Source organism: Urocitellus parryii, chromosome 7 (assembly GCF_045843805.1).
Source record: "Urocitellus parryii isolate mUroPar1 chromosome 7, mUroPar1.hap1, whole genome shotgun sequence".
NCBI classification, from domain to species: domain Eukaryota; kingdom Metazoa; phylum Chordata; class Mammalia; order Rodentia; family Sciuridae; genus Urocitellus; species Urocitellus parryii.
This window is the reverse complement of record NC_135537.1, coordinates 32716909-32742972: the sequence shown is the minus strand read 5'-3', so window position 1 is coordinate 32742972 and position 26064 is coordinate 32716909. Positions and strand designations below refer to the sequence as shown.

The window sequence follows — 26064 nt, the reverse complement described above, 5'->3', positions numbered from 1 at the left end:
ATGCCACATCTCATTTTACCTACCTCACTATATATATTTACCTTTCCCTAAAGCTATTACTTTAAAGTCAATAATTCTTGGTATCTTTTAATATAGTCAGCCTATCATCACATTTTCCTGATCATCTCATAAAATGTCTTTTTAGAGTTTGCTAATTTGAAACAAGACTCAAAATCTCAACACTACATTTGGTTGGTATGTTTAAGTCTCTCTTTCTCTCAAATGATGCTCTTATTTTCCATGCCACTGACTTGTTACAGAAAGTCAGATGATCATTCCTATAAAAGCTGCCCATTTTTTATGATGCCACTTCCTTTTGGTGTCACTTCACTTTGTTCATCAGCAAACCTCTTCTGTAAATGGACAAGATCAGGAATATTTTAGCTCCATGGGCCAAATAATTTGTTTTAATCACTCAACTCTACCACCACAGTCCTAAACAATACAAAAATGAGAGTGGCTGTTTCAATAAAATTTATTTTAAAACTTTGCCTTAACAATGTTATTTGCTTACCCTAAAACAGAGTTCATACAGAGAAAGGGAGGGTAAATACTCAATTCTTTCCTCATAACTGCTTATTTTCAGAGTATGAATTGATTGTACCCACTGGTATCCAGTGATTTGTTGTTAAAATGTTATGTATCTTATTGAAGTCTACCATTAGGAACCAAGGAGTTTTTATGTATTTATGTATTTCAGTCGACTGTTCTTTCATCTTTGGCAAACAACTCCTTTATTTTGGCCCCTGAATCCTTTTGGCATAAACTACTTGTCTTTGGTAGTAGCTTCTTTGTTTTATGAAACAACAGAATATTCAGCTTCATCTTTTGCATTTTCTATCTCAGACTAGAATCAGTGATTCATCTAATGAACCTTGAACCATATCAGTAAGAAGTGGTATTTAGAGACCATACTTATTGTTCTAGTGCTCACTGCTCTGTAGTGCTATTACTGCAACATTTCACTGGGGAGGCCATAAAAAGATATGTGGCTTTTTTGTTTTGTTTTATTTTTTTCCGGTACCAGGAATTTAACCTGGGCGCATAACCACTGAGCTACCAGTCCTTTTTTATATTTTATTAAGAGACAGGGTCTTGCTGAGTTGTTTAGGGCCTTGTTAAGTTGCTGAGGCTGGCTTTGAACTCACAATCCTCCTGCCTCAGCCTCCCAAGCTACAGGAATTACAGGTATTCGCCACCATGCCCAGCTAAAAAGATATGTCATCTTAATCTATGGTCAAAGGCTTATATGTAATATAGTCTTTCTGGAAAGCAAATCCTAGCTCTGATCATATGAAAATCATTTAATTCCTTGTACTTAAATAGGAGTCCACTAAGTCCCATTTAAATGGGAGTTAAAATAGGGTTCCCTTTCATAGTTTTGATAAAAAAAAAAACACAGCATTTAGAGCAATAATTAACATATGAGAAGTACACAATTAAAATTAGGCATCATTTTATTTTTATTGAGAACTCTGAAAATATTCCAACCTTTGATTCAGTGATGCTACTTTACAATGCAATCATAGGGAAAGTAATAAAAATTAATACAAGTTTGCTAATTATAGAATTATTTATGAATGTGAAAAATTGTAAGAAGGGGCTGGGGCTGGGACTCAGTGGTAGACTGCTTGCCTCACACATATGATACACTGGCTTCGATCCTCAGCACCACGTAAAAAATAAATGTATAAATAAAAATATTGTGTCCATCTGCAGCTAGAAAAAACTGTAAGAAAACAATCTAATATTCAACATCAGAAAAATATTTATAGAGAGAAAGTGATATGGGAAAATGCCCAAGCTAGGTTAAATACACCAAAAAGCTCATGAACCAAAGATTATCATTTCTACTAGTCAAGTATAAATGCTCATTTCCTTGAGCCCAAGCCAGTTTTATTTATATGTCTTTATTAATCATTTTTGAACATTTGATATAACAGTTTGATTTTTACATCTTTACTAAACTGGTAGGTGGCATTTATTTGCATTTTTCTGACTGCTTTTGCAGTTAATCTTTGTTTCTAATTTTATTAGCTCTCCAATTACTATTTCTATAAATTGCCTTTTGTCCATCTACTGAGCAAGGAATAAAATTAATATTTGATGCTGAAAGTATTTGCATAAGTTATTTAATAGCCTTACAACAAACCTTAAGGGTAGGTAATGTAAAATTCAATAACTCAGCATCTTGCCATTTAGAAATCCCAATTAATAGCAAACCAGATTTAATTCAGAAAAACATTAATAATCTGGCTCATATATCAGAAGTATCATCAGAAGATAAGTTCTAGTAACAAATTAAAAACAAAGTAAATGCAGAAGGAATGAATCAGCTTGCTTATAAAGCTGCATTGCTACAAGCAGTATGGCATTATGATTAAGAGCATAGATTCTGGGACCATGCCACATGGGTTCAAATCATCGTTCTCCCATTTATTTACTCATTATTTGACTGAGGCTAAGATACTAACTTCTCTGTGCCTCAGTTTTCATATCTGTAAAGCGGATATAATAGTAGTATCTATGCTGACGTTGTTATGATAAGTAAATGAGAGAGAGAGAGATATTTAATTTGATAAGTAAATGAAAGAAAGAAAGAAAGAGAGAAAGATGCATATAATCTCTATATAGATATCTATCTCAATGAAATAAAATTGACAGCTGGAAGTTAAACTTTCACAATTACAGTCAGTTGATTTTTCAACAAAAGTATCAGGAAAATTAAATGTGGAATAATTTTCAACAAATAATGGAACAACAGGAAGTCACATACAAACCAATAAGTTGACCCCTATCTCACACCATATTTTAAGAAATAGATCAAAATGGATTGTAGACCTAATATAAGGGCTAAATTATAAAACTCTTAAAAAGAAAACAGGAGAAAATCTTCCTGACTTTGGACTAGAAAATGAATTCTTAAGATATGGCACAAAAAGTACAAGGAACAAAATAAAATACAGATAAATTGTAATTATATCAAAATTGAAAACACTTGTGCCTTGAAGGACACCATCAAGAATGAAAAGGAAAACTCCAGAACAGGAGAAAAGGATTGATATCTACAGCTCAGCTAGGCATAGTGGCACATGCCTATAACCCCAGCAACTCAGGAAGCTGGGGCAGGAGGATCCCAACTTTGAGGACAGCCTCATCATCTTAGTGAGACCCTAACCAACTCAATGAGATGAGACCCTGTCTCAACATAAAAAATAAAAAGAACTTGGGATGCAGCAAAGTGGTAAAGTACAAAGTACTCCTGGGTTCAATCCCCAGTACCAAAACAAACAAAAAAACTCCAGTGTACACACACATCTGTACGACTCTCACAACTCAATAACAAAAAGACAATTTAACCAGTGAAGAAATGAGCAAATGATTTGAATGAATATTTTTCTAAAGAATACACACACACACACACACACACACACACACACACACAGAGTCAAACAACACTTGTAAAAAACCTCAACATCATTATATATTAGGGAAATGCAAATCAAAACCACAATGCCATACCACTTCATACCCTTTAGGATGAATATAATAAAAAAGAGAAAACAAAGCGTTAGTAAGGATGTGAAGAAACATAACCTTCAACACACTGCTAGGTAGAATGTAAAATAATACTGTTACATTTGGAAAAGTTTGGAATTCTTCCAAAAGGTAAACATAAAAGTTACCCTATGAATTAGGAATTCCACTGCCCTGTATATACCAAAGACAAATGAAATTATAAGCTGACACAAAAATCTTGGTACATAAATATTCACAACAACGTTAGCTAAAAAGTAGAAACTACCCAAATGCCTGTCAATTGATGAACAGGTAAAATGTGCCTTTGCCAGAGATTGGAATATTATTAGGCCAATAGAAGAATGATGTACTGAATTATACTATAATATGAATGAAATATGTAAATATTATGCCAGGTAAAGAAGTCAGACACAAAAGACCGCATATTATATGATTACATTGATAAGAAATGTCTAAAACAGGCATTTATATTATAGCATCACAAAGTTGATTCCTGATTGCCAAGGGCTAGAGGGAGAGAACAGAGTCACTATGCCACATATAGGGTTTCCTTTTGTGCTGAGGCAAATATTCTAAAATTAGTTGTGATGGTTGAACAAATCTGGATATACTAAAATCAACTTAATTGTACAATTTTAAAAGTTGAAGTTCAATGTACAAAGTTTTTATACTTTTTAAAGAAAGGATATTACACCATAACCAATTGGCTTATCCTGAGAATGAAAAGTTAAATATTTAAAAAAATCAATCAATGCAATTCACTATGTAACAATCTAAAAAGAAAAGTCACATAATGACATCAGTAGACATAGGAAAAAAAACTTTTCAAAATACAACATTTGCTTATGATAAAAACTTTCAACACACTAGGTATAGGAAGGAACTTCTTCAACTTGATGAAGGGCATCTATGAAAACCCTGCAACTAATATACTTAATGGTAGAAATTGAATCCCATACCCCCATGGTGGAAAACAGGTAAGCATTCTCACCACTCCAACTTCACTTAGCATTTAAAAAGTCTTAGCCAAGGCTATATGTGGAAAAACAAAGAGAGAGAGGGCAGCCAGGCCAGCAGGCATATAGTTTGGAAAGACAAAAACAGCACTGTTCATATTAATGGATGAAATAACTATACAGGAAATCCCAGAGAAATTTAAACAAAAACTCACAGAATTAGTAAGTGAGCTATCACATTTCATATATACAAGAAAAGAACAACTGAAAACCAAAATTTTAATGTAACATCATTTTCAATATCTGCCCCCAAAAGAAATGAATATATATGTAAATACATAGATGTATACAAACACACACAGAGGATCTATATGACAAAACTATAAAACACTAATAAAAGAAATTAAAAGCTTGAAGAGATCAATCTTGCATTCATGGATTAGAAAACATAACATAATGAAGATGTTGATTCTTCTCAAAGTCACCTGTAAAACACAATACCATTCAAAATCCCAGCTTGAGTTTTCAGATAAAGACAAGCTGATTCTAAAATGTATACAGAAAGGAAAGGAATTAGAATAGTTAGGAAATTCGGACAAAGAATGAAATTAAAGAGATTATAATACCCAATTTAAAGACTTAGTATAAAACTACAAAAATGAAGACTATGGTAATGGCAAAGTGATTCATACAGAACAACAGAACTGAATGGGGAGCCCAGAAATAGGCCCACGCAATATGGCTACTTGCTCTTTGACAAAGGAACAGAGGCAGCTCAATGGAGAAAGGATAATTAATCATGTCAACAAATAGTATGAATATGCAAAAACAGAGCCTTTACAATAAACCACACACCCTACAAAAAGATAAATAAAAATGGACCTTAGATCTAAATGTATAGCATAAAATTCTGAAACTTTTTGGAAAAAATTTTAAAAAATAACTTTCCAATCTGGGGTTAAGCATACAGTTCTTAGAAATAACACCAAAAACCATAATTCAAAAAAAATCTGTTAAGTTCAACTTTATCAACTTTATCAATTTTCTTCTCCGCAGGTATATCTAGAAAAAAAAAGTTAAGATATAGATTAAGAGAGGAAAAAAACATTTAAGTCTTCTCAAAACTCAACAGTAAAAAACAACCCAATTAAAGATGGGTAATGAACGTGAACACTTCAGTTAAGAGGGCAAAATGTATGTGAAAAGACATTTAATATTATTGTTCATTTTTTAAAATGCAAATTCAATTCAGGAAGTATCACTACATAAATTTTAGAATGACAAAAAAAATATTGAGAATACCAAGAGTTGGTGAAGATCCACAGCAAGTGGAACTCTCACACATTGCTGGTAAGAATGCAAACTGTTAACAACCACTCTGGAAAACAGTTTGGTAGTGTCTTCTAAAAGCAATCCATACATAAAACTTAGGACACAGCAATTCTACTTCTAAGTATTTAACCTACAGAAATAAAAACTTTCCACTCACAAACCTGTACACGAATGTTTACAGCAGATTTATATATAATAGTCCCAAACTGAAAACAACTCAAATATCTATGAAATGAACTAGTAAAACTGAGGTACACTCATACAATGGCATATTGTTTAACAACCAAAAGGAATAAACTATTGAGTTAAGCAACAATGTGGATGAATCTCAAAGACATTACACTGAGTAAAAGCTCCAGTCTCAAATAATTATATATTATGCAATTCTATTTATACGACATCCTCAAAAAGACAAAAAACTATGGTAATAAACCCATCAGTGATTATCAAGGATTACTTTGGGTAGGTAGAGGATGTAATTAATCATAAAGGAATAGCAGGAGGAACATTTCTGAGCTGTTTTGTATCTTGAATTTGGTGGTAACTACGTGAATCTGTATAAGTGTTAACATCAACAGAACTTTACATTAAAAGGGTAAAAAAGTCAAGTTTCTGTAAAATTTTTAAACAAACATTTTTAAGAATCAACTTAAAAGCTTAAAAGAGTAACAGAAGTTAATAGGAAACAAGGAAATCAATACACCATGTAACTGAACCAAGAACTGGTTCTCTGAAAACATCTAAAATAGAGAAACCTGTGATAAGTCTTTTGAAGAAAAAAACAGATGGGTATAAAGAATGGCAAAGGAAAGATAGATGTAGAAAATATTTTAAAGATACTATTATTTATAGCTTTAAAGCAAATATAGAAATACAGGTGAATTAAGAACATTCTAGGAAAACATAAATTAACGAAATTGACTCAAAGAAGAATCTGAAAAAATAGTTATTCCTCCAAAGTCATCATGCACATATACTAAACTTTTAGAGTTCTTCTAAACCTTCAAGAAACATAACATCATATATTTACTATAGCTAATTAGATCCGTACTTAAATCAGAGAATAAAAATAAAACAATAAAATACAAAGCAGAGCTAAATCAAGCACTCTGATTCTAATTCTCTCTAATCCACCTATAAACACCAATCAAATAAAATACTCTAGAGAGAGGTTGGATAACGGTACCAAAATTTAGTTATATAGAAGAAAGAAGATCTAGTACTCTATAGCACAGAAAGGTGACTACAATTCACAAGAGTTTATTATATATTTTGTAAAGAACTAAAAGAGTTTGTAGGTTCCAACACAAAGAAATGACAAATGTTTTAAGGAAATGAAAATGTTAATTACCTTGATTTAATCATTAGATTATCACTGTATCCTATAAATATATACAATTATACAATTGTATATATACAATTTACTTAAAAAAATCAAACATTCCTCATTATAATTTGAGGGAAAAAGTAATGTGAAATTGAATTCTAAACAAATCTCTTCAAATTTATCTATACTCATTTGTATTTTTCTTACGGGTCCTAACTACAGCCAACCATCTTATCTGGTGCTCAAAGAAACCTCTATACTAATGCTAGAGAGAAAACTGGATGTTTTATACTTAAGGAAAGTGTGCCATTCAGCATCAAATATATAAAACAGGTACACTGAGGTGATTTAAGAGACTTTTAACTCCCTGACTTGAGTTCAATTCACATTTAGTATTTCCATTCCCCACCCAACAGTTCCTGCCTTTCATATGTGAGTTTCACTTACCATGGGACCAAGCCATCTCCACTAAGGTATTTACTGTCTTATTAATATATTCCTAAGGCCTGTTCACAGGTAAGGATCTACTTATTGAAGGCTCATCTCTATTACTGCACTCAGTGAAATAGTTTAACCACACTAGGAATGAGAACATTTCTCTCATCAGCTCTTATTAATACAAAACTATTCATCTTTATTTTCCTACTATAGTATTTACACTATTCACGAACAAACACAACTCTTTTACTACTAATAATAGAGAACACTAAAATCTTTTATACTGCTCCTAATCACCAAAATCAACAACAAAACTGACTATAAACTGATCTCATCAATATAAATTCAAAGTCTAACAAATATTAGTAAATGTATCTAGCTGATTCAAATGTATCATTACCATCTTGGTTTGGAACTTTCATAAAATCAAAAATGTTTCAACACTACGAATCACATGAATGTAATTTATGCCAGTTATGGGTAAATGAATCTACTTATTCAATAAGTATTATCTGGCATAGGTATATGTTTCACACACATAACTCTAGCTCTACAGTAAGGTGCATAAATGTAAAACAATTCTACTCATGAGATTTTTTTTGGTTTGTTTTGGAAAATATAACTATTTTTCATTTTATAATTTTTATTTAACATGTTATTTATAGTAACATGTAATGGGTTTCTTACTGTCATTTTAGATGAATTAATATCTTAACAATTTCTCAATTTTAATTTCTGATCTTGTCAATGCACATATATCCCCCATTAAAAAAAAAAAACAAAAAAACATTTTTTGGATTCCCCAACAATTGTGGAATCCTGAGATCTACCAGTTTGAAATACTGCTGTACTATATTCCTTTATGCTAACATACCATAATTTATTTATCCATTCTACCACTGATGTACATCATGGGTTGTTTCTAGTCCGGGTATACAACAAATAGTTGAGGCTAGAATATTCTTGTACATATCATTTGGTACCCACACTGCATACCTTCTTCTGCAGAGTGCATACCTAGAAGCAGCACTGTTGGGACACCAGGGTTGTTATTCAGCTTTAATAGACACTGCTTTTCAAAGTGACTACAGATCATTCAAAACATGACTATTTTAATTAAGATGAGCTGTAAGTATAAAATTTACACAAGATTGTGAAGACTCAGCATGAAAAACTTAATTCAGAATATGTCATTAATAATTATTTTCTATTGATTGCATGTTAAAATGATAGTAGTTTAGATATTCTGGGTTAAATATATTATTAAATTAATTTCATTTGTGTTTTTAGTATGGCTATTGGAAAATTTAAAACTAAAGGTAATGATTTACATTTGAGGCTTACATTATTAAACAGATGTTTCCCTAGCTTTGAGTAACCAAGAAAGACTTTTCCAAGGGGGCAACATTTGAAGGAAAGCCAAGTGATCGACAGGAGTTAGCCTAGTGAAGAAAGTAATGCAGAAAGGAAGATAAACCAGGCAGAGGACACAGTGTGTGCAAAGGCCAGGAGTCAGGAGAACCCTACAGTATAGCAGGAAGGTTGTGTTAGGGAGGAGGAAAGAAAGCTATGAGAGCTATGAAGGGCAGTGACACAAGATAAGACAGAAAAGTAAAAGCCTGACAATCATGAAGGCTCTGGTGAGTTATATTGGTATTTTAAGAATAGGAAACTACTGTTGGCTTTTACCAAAGAAAGCTACAAAATCAGAATTATACTTTAGATGTTGCCTGGCTGCTGTTAGGTATGAGGTGACTGAATCAGTCCAAGACTAGAGACAAGACTAGTTTAGCAGCCATCACAACAATGACGAGAAAACAACAAAACAAAAAACCCCACAACAATGGCCTTCTACAAGAAGAGGAAGCAGAAGAGGTAAGAACTGTACACAAAATCATTACTCTCAAAGATTCGGTTTCTTCTAAAAATACCTACACTTCACATTTATTTTGAGGATTAATCACAGCATTATTTTGGAAAGACATTCTGTATTCTAACTATTAGTAAAAATTTTAGTGTCATGAGAACAGATAGTAACAATTCCAAGAAATTGAGGGCTGAAGTTTTGGCTCAGTGGTACACTGTTTGCCTGGCATGCGTGTGGCTGAGTTTGATCCTCAGTGCCACATATAAATAAAAAATAAAAGATCCATTAACAACTAAAAAATATATTTAAAAAAAGAAATTGGATTATATTTCAGAATGTTTCAGATACAAAGATTCATCTTATTTTTCTGCATATTTTCTCTGACATAGGCACTTAAAACCTGAAAGATGCTTTAACTATTGATGAAGCTGTCAGATGAAAGGCTTACTCTTCCTCATATTTGAAAAGGTAAATTCCAGTTACTAAACATTTTACATGTTCCACTTAATTCTAATATTAAAATATTAACACTATTTTTCGTTTCTAAAAACTAAAATGTAAATGAATTAAAGGTAGTCTCTCCTTCGTGGTAAGTACATCAGTGTAAAACAAGTTCACTTCTTCACACTAGTACTAGTGGAGAAGCAAGTTATCAAATATTTAAGAGGAAAACTAGAAAACTATTATGTCAGATTCATTTAAGTTTTGAGACCTTCTAAAGTTCTATCTTCTAAAAGGTACACAATCCAGGTTAAAAAAAATGTAAAAGGTCACTTTGTTCTTCTAAATGTGTTCTGAAATTCACTTTTCTACTAATATATTCTTGACTTCCAAAAACATGAAGCAATTTTTATTGGCCAAATAGTTCAAAGCATTCAACTTGGGCAAAAATATTCCTGAAATCTAGTTTTTTGTTCTCCCCTTTGCTTCTTACCAGAGACATTCCTCAAGCAGACAAAAAGTATAGTGCTATGAGAGTTAAGTTCCCCCAGGACCCTTCTCAGTTTCTCTTCCTGTACCTTAACTCCTCATACCTTCTTGTTATCTGTTGTACAACTACTCACCATGCTATCCCTTCTTGCATTAGGTTTTCTTAATCTTTTCTTTTCTCGAATAAATAACAGAAACTTAGCTTCTAAGGTTCCAAACTTTTCTACTATACTGAAGACGCGCACGCGCGCGCGCACACACACACACACACACACACACACACAAAATCTCCCTCAACCTCTCAGTTCTCTTCCTCACTCTCAACAAGTCATCTCATGTCACATTACTTTGAGGAAATAGAACTATCAGATGTAATATCCACCTTCCCAACCCCAGACCTAAGGACACTTACACAAATATTTCCCTCTTTCCCTCCTGTGACAAAGAGGAAGTATCTTTTTTCCCTATCAATAGAGCAAATCCTTGGTCCAAACTCCTGGATTACAAACAAAATTTCCTAACTATGCCTTTCCTACTCTTGCCTATTTCACAATATTCTACACCATAACAATAAATGTATTTCAAAACACAAATCACAATATATCACCTCAACCTCTTCAATAGTTAATACTTAAAATAAAATCCAAATTCTACCATGATTTTCAAAGCCCTCAGTTTCTGCACAGCATTCTGACCTCATCCTGTCCCTTAAGGACCAGTATTATCCAGGTACAGAGATTTTATTAATTTATTGGTAACACACCAGCTCTTTCATCAGTTCTTTGCTGATCCTGGGCCTTTCAAATCTTATGCAAGTTTCTCTTACTCCAACTCTAACATGGTTAGGTGTCCTTTAGGTCTTATAAATGTATGCTGGCAAAGAAGTCTTCTCCTAATTACTATTATTTACTGTCTGCTCTTTGTTTCTGCTAGAGAATTTATTACAACTCACTGACTGGACTGTAAGCATCACGAGGACAGAAACTATGTTGTTTTAGTCAGCATTTTTGCTGTAGGATCTGACCAGAACAACTGTAGAGGAGGAAGAGTTTATTTGAGGGCTCACAGTTTCCGAGGTCTAAGTCCATAGAAGGCCAGCTCCATTTCTCCAGGCGAGGCTGAATGTGGCCCAACAGTGTGACAGAGGGAAGGAGCCTCATGTCATGGTGATCAGGCAGCAGAGAGGGACTCCGCCTTTTTTTTTTTTTTTTTAAAGCATATAAAGCAAGGTTTATTTAAAAAAGGGTAACACAGACTTCTCCCAGAAGGGAGAAGGGGCCACAGCTGGTATCCTGGTATCCCAAGCAGTGAGGGTGTTCTGCCTCTTCACATTTTCTAGGCTTCCTTTGTTCTACTGTTCTCTTCCCCCTTATGTCTCTCCTTTCTGTGTACATAACTAGGCCCAGGAGATGCTCAGTCGGAAAGGTGAGAAGTAGATGGGCTGGAGGAGCCAAGGTGGAGTGAACTGGGCAGGACAGTGGACTTAATTAACAACTCCCTGTAGGGAGGGACAATCCTTGGGACAGGTTACCTTACACCCTTCAGATACAAATACCAATGTCAAAGCCACATCCTAATTCCCACCTCCTCCAGCCACACCCTACCACTTTAGGGGATTAATTCACTGATTGGGTTAAGACTCTCACAACCCAATCATTTTTCCTCTGACCCATCTTGGATTGTCTCACAAATGAGCTTTGGGGAGGGGGGCATCTCACATCCAAACCATAACATATGTCCATCGTTGTGTACCTAACACAGTACCACACAAAAGCAAATGCTCAGCCAGTATTTGTTAAATGGATTAATAGTGAAGAGACAGGATTAGGTTGTAATACTGACTCTAGTACTTCCTAGAGGTTTGATCTCAGATAAGCCACAACTTTTCTGAGTTTCCATTTTCTCTTTTATTAAAAAGGAGTAAATGCCCCTACGATTGCTAAATGAGACCTACTGAAAATTATCGATAAATAAAGACTGAGTACAGTAACTTGGTAAATGCTATAATAAACTTAATAAATGTTAGGTGCCTTTTCTCCCTTCTATAGCTTAATGAGAATTCCCTAAGTTATTCCTGTGTGGAAACTATATATATATATTTGCATCTACTTAAAAAAGAATGACATGCACCTGAACAGATTGATAACATGTATTTACAAAATCTAATCCTAAATCTTAGAAAATGGGGATAAGTAATGTACATCTATTTACGTCTCTCTCTTAAAAAGGGAGGAATGTGGGTTGAGGAAAAAAGGAAAGAAACAGAATGGAAAGGTAACCTTAGAAATTAGAGATCATCAAGTTTACTTCAATTCCTAAATTTAGAACAACCTTCATACAAATAAAGACTTGCACCAAGATGAGGAACAATAATCTAAAAATCTAAAGTCAAAACATTTTCTATTTGCTTAAACTTATATAAATCTCATCCAACTTTTAATATATTGGCCTCCTTTTTTACTTTTTTCTTTAAATTGTTAATATCACTGATAAAATTTAAGAAAAAAACAACAACAAAATACAATAAGCACAAAAAGCAATAATAAAACACATCGGATCAGAAACAACAGTTCTCCCCAATCCCTTAAATTCTTGATACACTTTAAATTTCTATGTACAAAAATTAAAATCAATATTTTCTTCAACTGCTGTTCACTTTTCAGTTTAACATCCTTCTTATGCTTTCTTCACCAATTTTACTTTCTAGGAACCTTCCAAATCATTTACCCTAATTCATTCAAATCTCCTCCGTACTCTTCCTGGAATATTACTAGCTCTCTAAAAGTGGTCATTCAACACTTTTTGCCTGATAACCACCTTGAATGTTGTGGAACATACTGTCTCCCTTTGTATTCTCACTAGGATATGGATATAATTTAGATTCTGAACTCAAGGAAGAGTTTATGTTAAGCAATTAATTCAGTTTTATTCAACATATTTTATGTAGTCAAGTTTGACTTCTTTAGAAGTAATTGCTATCTGGCTTAGACTTTTTTTCTTTTGTTCCAGTTATTTCTACAACCTTTCTAAAATTGGAACTTCTAGTCTTTCAATTAGAAATTTTTAAAGTGCTGCTGAATGTTCCACACAATTCATGGGAAAAGATTCATCCATTAGACACAGAATGCAAGAGAAAAAGAATACTGAATATTACCACAACACCTAGAACAGTGCAATAAAAACTCTTAGTTACAATAAGTTGAAAATCAGTTAAAAAATGAATTTTATCATGGGTCAGTCAGTGTACATCAGGAAGAGTTCTGACCGCTACAGAATGCTTTGGCAACAGATAACTAAAAACTAACCATCTGCAACTCTTCAGAGATATTGTAAAACCAAAACAAACTTTCTAAATTACATTTTTTTAAGAGAGAGTGAGAGAGGAGAGAGAGAGAGAGAGAGAGAGAGAGAGAGAGAGAGAGAATTTTTAATATTTATTTTTTAGTTCTCGGCGGACACAACATCTTTGTTGGTATGTGGTGCTGAGGCTCGAACCCAGGCCGCACACACGCTACCGCCTGAACCACATTCCCAGCCCTCTAAATTACATCTTAAGACTTCATGTAGGGCAGTTTTCATCAAACTAAGGATTATAATTTATTAGTGGGTCCAAAATTAGTGAATCCAAACAAGCAAATAAGGAAAGGAACAGTGGGAGGGAGGTAGAATATATAGAAAATATCTGGGTGTATCACTGGTAGTATAGGTATTATTTTCATAAACTTTGTTTTGTTCTCTCTCTCTCTCTCTCTCTCTCTCTCTCTCTCTATATATATATATATATATATATATATCAAAAACAATGTAAATTGTATTCTAAGAGTGGGTTTTAGTCAAAGTCAAAGTCAGAAAACATTGATTTGGGAGACAAAGAGAAGCAGAAAGAATAAAGCAAAGCAACTGCCACAACTAAATTGTGGTTTGGGAGATGAGCAAGACCAACAGTTTCTCATGACTGGAAGTCACAAAAAAACTACTCTCTCCTCTGATGGTAGGCCTAGGACAATGCCCAGCTCACAGTCGCCACTACTTTTATCCCTTCAAACTTTGAACTGCTGCAGAGGTCAACCTTCACTTTCTCCTCCTCTTAGGCACTTTCAATGCAGTGAAGCTATATAAGTTCCCAAAAGATAATTGCTGGTACTTGGACAATTACTCCTAGAAAACATTAACTGTAGGCTATTGTAAAAACTACATAGTGCAATTCACACAATTTAGAGTTTCAAATAAGATTTTGGAATCCAGAAATATAATTTTAAAACATACTAGTCACATATCATAGTGAAAGATGGTTATATGAAGAGTAAAAACTCCAAATAAGGATACTTTTTATAAAGATACATAAAATGATTCAAAGTTTCAAGGCACCAAATTGTAAACTTTAATGTTGCAGTTAATAAATATTAATCACACTGTAAAAAATTAATATTGAAATTCCCTAACACTAGCCAATAAACCTCCTTTTCTTCACCAGATCTACATTAAGAATGACACGGAATATTCCTCGTTTTGACAGCATTTCCTAATTATTTTTGAAGTCACTTTAAAAAACAAAAACACTTTCTAACTGTATAAGGGGGCTTTCAAAAGTCACAGCTAACATCTGTTCTAAGAGGCTTAAGGTGGTGACTCTTTTTCAGGATGCATCTATTATTCATCACAACTACATATTCCAGTCACTCAAATCTTATTATTGTTATGGAAGCATATCTCCTACTACTGTTATATTATTGTAACTTTTTTATTGATATAAATCCACATTTGGTTGGAGACAAAATACACAGAGAGTTAAACAGAGAATTTCCTCAGTTGCAGATGAAGGATTCCTTTAATCTCTGCTGATACAAAGTTCTATCTGGCTCAATACCTCCTTTTTACTTATACTTTGAAATTTATTGTGGCTTGAGACATCAACCTTTAACATAACCTGCTAGTGTAATTATGTGGTCCCACACTATTGGAATAAGGAGTTTCAGTCTTTGACTATTAACCATTCCTCACTCAACACAAATTCCCAAATGATAAACCTCTGAGAATCATCTACCAGAAAGCCACTTTGTATGCAAGTATAAAAAACGCATCAAGACAAATTATAGGGTTCACAACCTCTTATCCATAGAGGCAAAAGACTTTTAGTTCAAACAGTAATGATGCAGGTTTTATTAAAAGAAGAGCCCATTTATTTATCTAGTCTGATCAAACATCACAGGAATTCACTTCTGATTATAGTGCAGCACATAGACAGCTGGACATTCCTAATCACCCTAGATTAAAGATTCCATTCACTTTCTTCTATCTCCTGGGCCATTACTCCAAACTTAGAACACATCTATACCCACCTTCAGGCTAGAAGAAGCAAAATAATAGCTTATTGATCTCTGGTGTAGACCCAAACCCACAAGTCACCAGGCAAGCAGAGATTACAGCTACTTCATGCAACTAACAATCCAAAGTCATACACTGGGTTTTCTGGACCCACAAAAGCACATCATTAACAATTACTACATCATATGTGGACCAAACTACCTTCTTCCCAGAAACAAAAATAATATATGACTCGGGAAAGGGAAAAAACACATCGTGAATTATACTGAAAAGACTATTTGTTGGCTCCAATTTAGGTTCACCACATTTTTTTTTTCCCGTAGTGTAATTTCTCAGGTTTTAAAAGTTATCAACACATTCAATGCCACAGATAAATGCTTTCAAAAGAGATGATACTTGCTCCTGAAATACATATCGACCGAACCCCTTCACCACCACCACTATAGTAGTGGAATTAGTTTATGGCAAAAAACTTAAAAAAATTTTTTTTAGTTGTAGACGAACATAATGACTTTATGTTTTTATTTTTATGTGGTGCTGGGGATGGAACTCAGAGTCTCACGCATGCTATGCAAGCTGAGCTATAACCCCAGCCCAAACTTAGACTTTTTATAAGTAAAATTTACCAAAAAAAAAAAAAATGGTAACATAATTATTTTCTTCTGGAGAAGTCAAAGCGATACTCCAAAAAGAAAAGGTTGACTGTTTTCTCTGAAACTGCCTATCAACGCGTTTAACTGATGAACTAAGGACAGTGAAGTCAGAGGTGGAACTCAAATCTCTCAACCGAAGAATGTCCTCTCCAGTTAATTCCATTTGGATCTTGTTCTGACCCCCAACGCCATGTAAAACACAGTCCTGACACACATCAGGACTTCACAGTTCAGCCCTCGCTTAACCTGAAAGGGTATCCCTAACTCCACGGATCTACAAGACTAGAACAAGGCAGTGACAACAGTAGCGGACGATGACGGATGAAATGACAATTGTGCTACGACTCCGCAGACTTGCACGCCCTAAGAGGGAAAGACTGAGAAGGGGCTGGAAACTATTTTCTGGCCTTCTCCCGCGTGCTCCTCCCGGCGAACCCACAGGATCCTACACGCCCGGGACCCACGGAGCCTCGGGCCCTCGAGGTGGAGGGGCAGGAAGAAAGCAGCCGGGTGCTTGCTTTTCCAGAGACCCCAAAGGAATCGGTGGGGTGGCAACATCTCCGGGGAGAGAACTTCCAGACCCAGGAAGGGCAGGGGGTGGCAGGACCGTCCCGCCGGCGGCGACCTCCCCTTCTTTCTCACAGTCGTACATCTTTGTGTGTGTGGACTGTGCCGCGGCTGCGAGCGCGCGAGGAGCCGGCGCCGGGGCCCTCCTGCTCAGGTCGGCAGGTCCGCCGCCCCCCCTGACTCCACCAGGCCCCCTGGCCGGGACCCCCAGCCCCTGGCCCACACCCCGAGGGGCTCGAGGTAGGCGAAAGCATCTCCGTGCGGGGACAGCCCTCGCGCCGCATCCCCCCCTTCCGTCCCCCGTCTCCGGTCTTTGTCCTGCCAGCGGCCGGGGTCTCCCCGCGGGTCTCCCGGGAAAACCCCGTCTTGGAGGCCTCGGGGCCCCGGGTCGCCCCAGCTTTGTTCGGTCAACACGGAACGAGGGACGCGGACACTTACCATACACCCCAGCGAGGAACAGCCAGACCAACGCAGACCTCCACCGCGGAGACTCTTTTGTGCTCCAGCGACGGGCCATAACCACGGCAGATGGAGGGAGCCAGGAGATGGAGGAGGAGGAGGAGCTGGGGCCAGACGCCGCTGCCGCCGCCGAGCCCCGGGCTGCTCCCTGCGCTCTCCGCGGCGGCGGGAGGGGGAGGGGAGGAGGGGCTGTAGCCGCCCGCGCGCGCTCCCTCCCTAAGCCGCGCGCCCGTTCGCACCCCGGGCGGCGGGAGATCCCCGCGAGGAGCACCCTTCCCCGGGGCAGGGGCAGGCAGCGCGCTCGCTGGCGCGAGGCGAGGGGGCGGCGATCACCGGGCTCGGGCCTCGAGCCGCACTGGGTAGCGGGCGCCGCCTCCCGCCAGACGGAGCGCGAGTCGGCACCCGCGCTCATCCGTGCAATCGGCAATCCCCTGGCCCGCCTGCCTTGGTTCCCGCCCCGCGCTCCGCTGGACTTTACGAGTCCCGGTCCGTTTTCCCCGCGACTGGAGCCCGAGGAGTGAGGCAGTGCCAATCGATGAGCGAGCGCGCGAACGCCGGTGGCTGGTTTCCCCGGAGCTGGAAAGCGGGCCCCTGAGCGGAGCTCCGTCGCTGTCGGAGCCCACCTCGCGGGCCACCCGGGTGGGGCGGGGCGGAGTTGGGAGGGTGAAGGTGACCACGTGTGGGGGAAGAGTAGGTGGTTGGAGGCTGGGAACTTGGGAGTTCCTTTCCCTACTCGCCACCCCGTCCTGTCCCGGCTTTGGGATCGGCGCGGGCTGAGGGTGTCACCGGGCAAAGGGTCGCGGATAGGTGGTGGGTGGAAGTGAACGCGGGCTGGGGAGCTGGATCTGACGCCCACGCTTAAGGTGCGGGGGATGAGCAGAGCTAGGTTAGTGTGGAGCAGTTCCAGTCGGGCGGGGAAGCTGTGTGACATCTCGCGGCGGGGGCGGGTGTCTGCAGGACTCCAGCGCTGGGTTGGAGCGGACCTTGGGGTCGGATGCTGGAAAGAGGGATCCTTGGGTACTCCCTAATTTCCCTAGCACCCCCTCCCACACCTCAGCTCCCAACAAATGTGACCCTTCTTCCCTTAGAACCCCTTGACACTTGTAAACATGTCTGTAGTGACACTGGTGCAGCACACCGTCTGCCTTGTTTTTTTCAAATTCTTGTCCAGGGTCTTATCTCTTGTTAGATTTATCAGTAGCCTTTATAAGCAACGATAAATTATTTTATTATATACTGTCCTACTGGTTATCTCTCTTTAGTCCATAACGATCTTGTGACATAAATATTAATCATATTTTATAGATAAGAAAATATGACTCATAGAGATTAAATTACCCTAAAAGATAGCAAAGAAATCGCTTGAAACAGTTTTTCTCATTCCCAAATCAAGATTATTTTCCCTGTGCCACTGCAAACCCAAGCACAATGCTTAGGGCATAGTAAATGTTAAATTTTAAGATATCCTTTTGGTGAATACATATAAGACTTTCCCTGTATCTGCTCCTGATTTGTCTGCTTTAAGATCCTCCCCCGGAAAAAGGAGAAAATAAATGTTTCAAAATTATAATTAAGAAATCTTGTATCATCTGGCAAAATAAACAAATGATCAGAACTCCAAAAATGTTTTCCATTCTCTGGAGAAAAGGAAGCAACTTCAGTGCTCACCCACAACCTGCAGATTTTTCTGGTTTTAGGATCCTACCCTCCACTTGCTTGTTTCTTGAGATCTTATAAATTGTGCTGTGTTTTGGTGGGGTCGCTTACAAAGCAAAGAAGTAGACTGGGCTGCATCCCATCCTCCACACCACTTTCAGTACCATTCCAGCATCCATGTCCCCAATACAAGACACAGGATGGATGTCCTCATCAGACCCTTACTATCCCTGCATTAACACCCCTTCTACTCCTACACTTTCTCATTTACCTTAAACTTGTCAGGTTCTCAAAACTTTGGTAAGCAGGCTCCTTTAACAATCTTAAAATTTAGGTCTAAAGAGCTTTTGTTTGGGTCATATCCATTGAAATTTACTATTCAGAAATTAAAACAAATTTTAAGTATTTGTAAATTATTTCATAATAAAAATGTGTTACACGTTTACATTGCTATTTTCTTAAAAATCAGAAGAGTGGCATTGTTTTCTATCTTCATAAATCTTAATCTGGTTTAAGACAGCTGTTTTCTCATATGCATCCAATCTGTTTCAATATGTGGTTTTGGTTGAAGTATATAAAGAAAAGACTCACAGAGATATATAAATTGGCAAAGGAAGGACTTCGTGTAACATTTGAAATACAGTCTCAGGGCCAATCCCACCAAATATAGGCTAAGTATCCTTAATCTGAAAATCTGAAATGCTCCAAAACATTGAGCTCTGAGGGTCAATAAGTTTCAGAATTTGGAGCACTTTAAATTTCAGATATTTAAATTAGAGATGCTCAACTAGTAAATTCTACGCACATTTTCCAAAATCTAAAAAACTGAAATATGAAACTTCTGGCCCCAAGCATTTCAGATAAGCGATACTCAACCAATTTAAAAAATTATTTGTCTATCTTAACATCTTTAAAACCCGAGTTCTTTGTTGTTTATTGGAAAGGATGCAGTAAGTAGATACAAGGATGTTTCATGGAGGAATCTCTTTTATTTACGTAAAAATAATTCTAATAGAAAATCAGACATTGGTAAGGAAAATGGTATGGAATAAGTACAACCTTTTTATCACCTCATCTACCTACTGGGTATCTAGGCTATTAGATCAAGTACTTCATCTGAGGAAACCAAAATCCATTAAAACTAACTGTAAAGTGGTTTGTATTGGTAACAGTTCCCCTGTAGTTAGACTACTGATTTTGTTTGGACAGTCTTCTGATCTGCAACCTATAAATAGAGCATAAATCATGTCCCTGGGACCCATGTGGTTCTTTGTGTGTGTGCACCCACAGGCTTGTGTTACTGAAGATTTAATCCATGGTAGTCTCTCACTGAGCTACAACCCCAATCCCCACAACCCTTATATTAAAATTTTTATTTTGAGACTGATTCTTGCTAAATTGCTGAAGTGGGCCTTGAATTTGTGATCCTCCCGCCTTAGCCTCATGTGCCGCTGGGATTACAACCAGAGCCACCATACCACAGATCCATAGGTGAACTACAGAGAGTCTCCTATGCTTTCCAAGATTGTATTATAGTTGTGTATTCATGTACTTTTATAGGGAGAAGATTATTTTCAGTAGATGAAAAACCATGTCAACCAGTAAAAACATGTTTAAGAAAAATTTAGTAATGCAACTTTTTCAGTTGTTTCTCCAGTGGATCTTCAACTTCTCAAGAACCTGTAATTGGGAGTGAAGTAGTACACAGACTGCTTCTTTCTCCCTTAGCATGTTGGGAAAATCTCACAGTCCTCTCCACTTTATGGTGGTATGCCCCAAATCTTTGTGTTTGATTTTGAAATTTTCTACTTCTCCCTTGTTTATCATCTTATATAGTGGTTAAATTTCTACTCTTGTCACCCATAAAAATTCATTCCAGCCCAGTGTAGACCCTGCTCCATTTATTAGCATTTGAAAATATCATCTACACTATGAGCTGAGACTGGGAATTTGTCTACCATCTTTTATTGGAAAAAAAAATGATGATACTGGATTTTCTACTTGGCATGCTACCAAACAAAGCTAAGTCTTTTAACTAACCCTCAAAGGAATGTTATTTTTTAAAAAAAGAAAAACAAATAACACATGTAAATAACTAAAAGGGAAAGAAAAATTCTTGTAAAGATGGTAGTTAAATAAGATTTCTTTACAAGCAAATTGTAATTTCCATTGGAGTTGAATAACATCGGGTAGTAAATGAGGTCCATCAATCTAGGCAACATCTATACCAGTTCTCTAGCACATTTATTGTGATTATTATTTATTATGTTCTGTGCTCTGACAGCATACCAGCATTGTACCAAGTAGACAAGGCATAATTCTGGCTCTAAATTAAATAGTTCAAGTCCACAGAGATTTAGTTTTGCCCTCATAAACCCAACTTCTTAACTGTAAAACTAGACCAAAGAGCTTGCATGAACTTAACAATAGTAATACAACTTACCTCTTGTTCCCACCAAGAAAAAGAAAGGAAGCGAGAATCAATTATAGAAATTGGTAGTGAAAAAGCAACACTTAAGACTCTTTGTTGTTGCTTAACGTTAATTTTCAAAATGCACAATTTGTTTTTAAGCTCTTCTTGTAACAGATTGAGGATATGAACTGGAAATGCTTATAGGACGGAAATTCATCCCAAGTTCCCATGAGCCCGTTAGCAGTGAATTTGGCAATTATGATGGCAACTGAATGGTTTTTTCTAGGGAAATATTACTAATTTCAGGTGCATACAACTCATTTATTTGTAACATGCTCAAATTCAAAAAGAACTTGAGGTTACCTAGTATATTTGGCATTTTGTATAGTATACTGTAGTGGGTAAAGGAATAGATCTGAAGAGTTTAACAGGGCTTCATTTGATCATGTGTTTGACCTTTGTAAGAACCTAACTGCTTGTATCTCATATTTCATCCTATAAAATGTGGGAGGGGGTGATGAGGCCTCATTTGATGATATGCTTTAAGTGAAATAACAATAATTGTTAATATATATTGAGTGTCTATGATATGCTACGCATTTAATTCTCAAATAATCCTTTGACATAAATACTATTATTATCCTTATTTTTAATTTTATCTAGGTCACACAGAGATACATGGCCAACATTTAAGCTCAGGTAAGTCTGAATCCCAGCATGCATACTTAATCGTTCTATTGTGTTGTATGTAATGCACTTACAATACCAGGCTCTTACTAGGTACTCAGTAAATGGCAGCTGCACCTATTAAACCCATAGAGATTTAAAGCAAAACAGTTCTTATTATCTAATATCAAATAATTCAAAATAAAATACAATTACTTTCTCTTTTATTTCCAGAAGTAGCCAATACTACCTTGTGTTCTGTTTAAATTAAATAGGCATATACCTTTTTTAGAAAAAAATTTTTAAGAGAAAAGCCTGCTTTTAAAGTTTTATTTCCTTGAATTTGGGAAAACATCAAGTAACAATTAAATAAAGCATCTGTCTGGCTTTTTGTCGCTTGTACTAAATTTTTTTCCAGTGACCTTGGAGTCATTATTTATAGTTTCTTTGAAGATCAGAGAACCCTAGGTTGCTTATTGCTCTAATCTTCAGAGAAGATCTATGACAGATTTTTCTGATCTCAAAGAATATATCAAATCATATGAAACTGCTCAGTTACCAGGCCATGAAAACAGAGGTCATTTCTACTAAAGAATAGATTACTCCAGCTTCATCATGAAAAGAATATTCTCCTTGGAAATACCCAGGCGGGTTTGCATTTTGAATATGTACCAGCTGTGATGGAAAAGAACAGTCTAAGCCTTTGGATTCCCGTAGTCCGTGGCCTCCCTTGCACAGCAGGGAACGTGAAAGAAATTGTATCAGAAGCATTTCAACATAAAAATTTTATTTTCATACTCAAATGAACTAAGTAACTAAAAAAATGTTAAGCACTTTAGAACATTTGTCAGCTCCTTCTAGACACCAAGGCACTTAAATATAGTCACATTATTACTAGCTCTGCTTAAATCCAAACACTCCCGAGATGGTAACCCCAGTTTATAAATACTTATATATACAAAATTTCACAAATACTTTTTGTCCTTTAAATGCATGGCTTAAGGCAGTTCATGGTAATTAGCAGGTAGAGACCAAGGAGGCTACCTCAGCTGTCCTGTGAATGAGAGGAAAGGGCAAAGTTCCAGAGCAGCTGTGCTGACAGCTCCTGGCTTGGATTCCCAACAGCTCTAACCTTCAGTACTATGGAGACCAAGACTTATGGGAATAAAGTTTCTCTGGACATTTTGCCCTTTTATCATTGCTTCTCAGCAGAAGCAGGGAGCCAGGCTGCCTACCATGCACACTTGTTATTCTCCACTTCTATCCCACCTTCCTATTCAGTGGATGATGTCTTTCAAGATATACCTTTTCACATTGTTGTCCACCCTTGTCAGGATAAAGGTTTCCCCAGGAGCCTCTTAGGACAGCTTTCAGAACTGTTCTGGCAAGCCACTTCATGGACATCCCTTATTAACTTGGAAAAGACCATATTAAGAATTGATTCACAGCCCTCTCTGAACAAAGAAATGCTCTGCATGCCAAATCCCATCTATAGCCTACAGCCTGGTGCATTTGCTAATCTGGAGAACAGACTTAGAATATTCCGATTCTCCCATCTTCATTGAGAAAGAAGGAAGATGAGAAGGAGAGGAAGTTCCAAAGAGACAGGGTCTTTTATCTGTTTTGTTCATTACTGAATCCTTAGCACCTTTATGAAGGCCTGTCACCAACAGATGCTTGATAAACATTTATTGAGTGAATATATAAAGGAACTCAAGAATGAAATAACTCCCTGGGGAAAATGAAAAGCAAAGACGTTAGACAGTGTTAATATAGAAGAGAGAGAGAGGAAGAGAAGATAGAGACTTGTCCTAATATTAGTGCCCTGGTAGCTCTGGAGCCAAAGCAGAAAGGAGTGATGGTTGTTCTTAGGAAGAGTCAATAAACTTCACTGCAGGACAAAGCACATATATTCTTGTGCACCGATATTCAAGATATTGTTTAATGAGGTTTCAAAAAATATTCTAGCATTGAAGCCATAGTTTTCTTTAATTTTATTATTAATGTTTAATGTTTTTATTGCACTAGGTAAAATGGGCTTTTTATGGCCTCGGCTATCCTTATACGATCTGTAAGTTAGACACTATTTTATTGATTATTAAAATAAGTAGGACATTTGTTCTCTACCCCTGCAGTAACCCGTAAAAAAAGGCTATTCTCAACATCTTCCTTCCGCAAGCTATGAACTAATACCTTGTTCCAGGTGTGCAGAAAGGTTCCAATTCTATTGTTTATGATGTTAAGCTGTTCCTTAGCATCAGTCTGAGATGATGAAATTAATATCCAGTACAAAGTCAGGATCACAGAGCAGATAAGGAAACCTAGATGGCCAGATCTTTGCAGAACACATTGAAGAATGCTAATATATTATGAATTTCTGGGCCATCAGTCACTATTATATTAAAGTGTTAAGTACAAAGAACACTTCCCAACTTCAAAACCTCAAAGTAAATTATCTGTACTGCTCATCATTTGTTATTATCAATATTGCCTTCTCTCCATTAACATGGAACTGCTAAAGTTGATTGTTCAGCAAAATAGCATCAATTCTCTATAAATTAGCTGGAATACTGTTGACATTTTGTAATAATTCACTTCATATTTTTGAATATTTGAAATATGCTGAAGATTATAGACACTGCAGTGGTCGAAGACATTACCTGTCTCATTCACTTAGCAGTAGAAGTCCTACTCTGTCAGGCTAGTTATTGTAAATACAAAGGAGTTTATATAGTCTAGTGGGAAACATATCAGTATATATGCATAACACATGCAATGAAAAATATTTATCAAGCACTTGTTAAGTACAAATCATTGTTCCAAGTGTTGGACCTGCTCAGTAAACACATAAGGAAACTGCCATGCTAGAGGTATAAGACACCAGAACCACAGGGGAGAATTAGAGAAAGCCTCATAGAGGAAAAACAGAAAAATGAAGGATGAATAGGGGATTACTAATAAAGAAGGAAATATGCAAGGGATAATGGGAAAGTCTTCCAGGCAGAGGAACAAGTGGAGATAGGAAAGGAGAACAGAGTGTATTCTGGGAATGGAGGCGGGTGGAGTGGGGAGGAAGAGGGTGGGAGAGCAAGAGGGAGGAGAGGTAGATGGGGAAAGAGGAAATTCACAGATAATTAGAAATTACCTCATAAAAGGTGGTAAATAACATGCTAATGATTGTAGTTTTCTTTTTCTTTCTTTTTTTTTTTGTACCAGAGATTGAACCCAGGGACACTTAACCACTGAGACACATCCCCAGCCTCTTTCTTATATTTTATTTAGAGACAGGGTCTCACTGAGCTACTTAGAGCCTGGATAAGTTGCTGCGGCTGGCTTTGAACTCACAATCCTCCTGCCTCAGCCTCCCCAGTGGCTGGGATTACAGGTGTGTGCCACCATGCCTGGTTTGTAGTTTTCTTTTGTACAATTAGGGAGATGGGGAGCCTCAAAAGAATGTTGAGCAAAGGACTTCATTTATGAGGGAGGCTGAAATGGGAGGGGAGGAAATCTGGAGACCAGCAGGAGGATGATACTGTCCTAAGGAGAGGCAACAGGCCAGTCAATGTGTAGAGCAGTGTGAAGACAGAGTAGATAACACACTGAAGAGTTGTATGGAAGACAGAATCTGCAACTCCAGATTTCTTGGTTAAGTACCTGGATGGTAGCAGTTTCTCCTCTGATGGGAAATATGGGGGGGGGGGAATCCAGGAGGGGAGAAAAGACAGAGAAAATGAGGAGTCTCACTGTGCCAACACATTCAGGTGACAAATCCAGTAGGCAGTTGATATACCAGAGGAGCAAAATGAGCACAAGGTAGAAAACTACTGGCATTAATGATTACCTCTAGACAGAATAAATTTGCCCTTAGAGAATATAAAGAAAGCATCTGTCTTTTAGGGGCAAGGGAAAAGAGCCAGTGGTAAGAGGAGAACGAG

The 26064-nt window shown here is 37.0% G+C and overlaps 1 protein-coding gene across 2 annotated transcripts in view; it reads right to left on the bottom strand.

The window, feature by feature from the left end:
• Lrp12 (LDL receptor related protein 12) overlaps positions 1-17649 on the bottom strand; it is an 87289-nt gene extending 69640 nt beyond the window's left edge. For both annotated transcript variants that reach the window (XM_026384554.2, XM_026384555.2), the window contains exon 1: positions 17374-17649. In XM_026384554.2, coding sequence (XP_026240339.1) covers positions 17374-17452 — 79 coding nt within the window. In that variant the 5' untranslated portion in view covers positions 17453-17649. The remainder of the gene's footprint in view (positions 1-17373) is intronic.
• Between the last annotated feature and the right edge of the window lie 8415 nt (positions 17650-26064).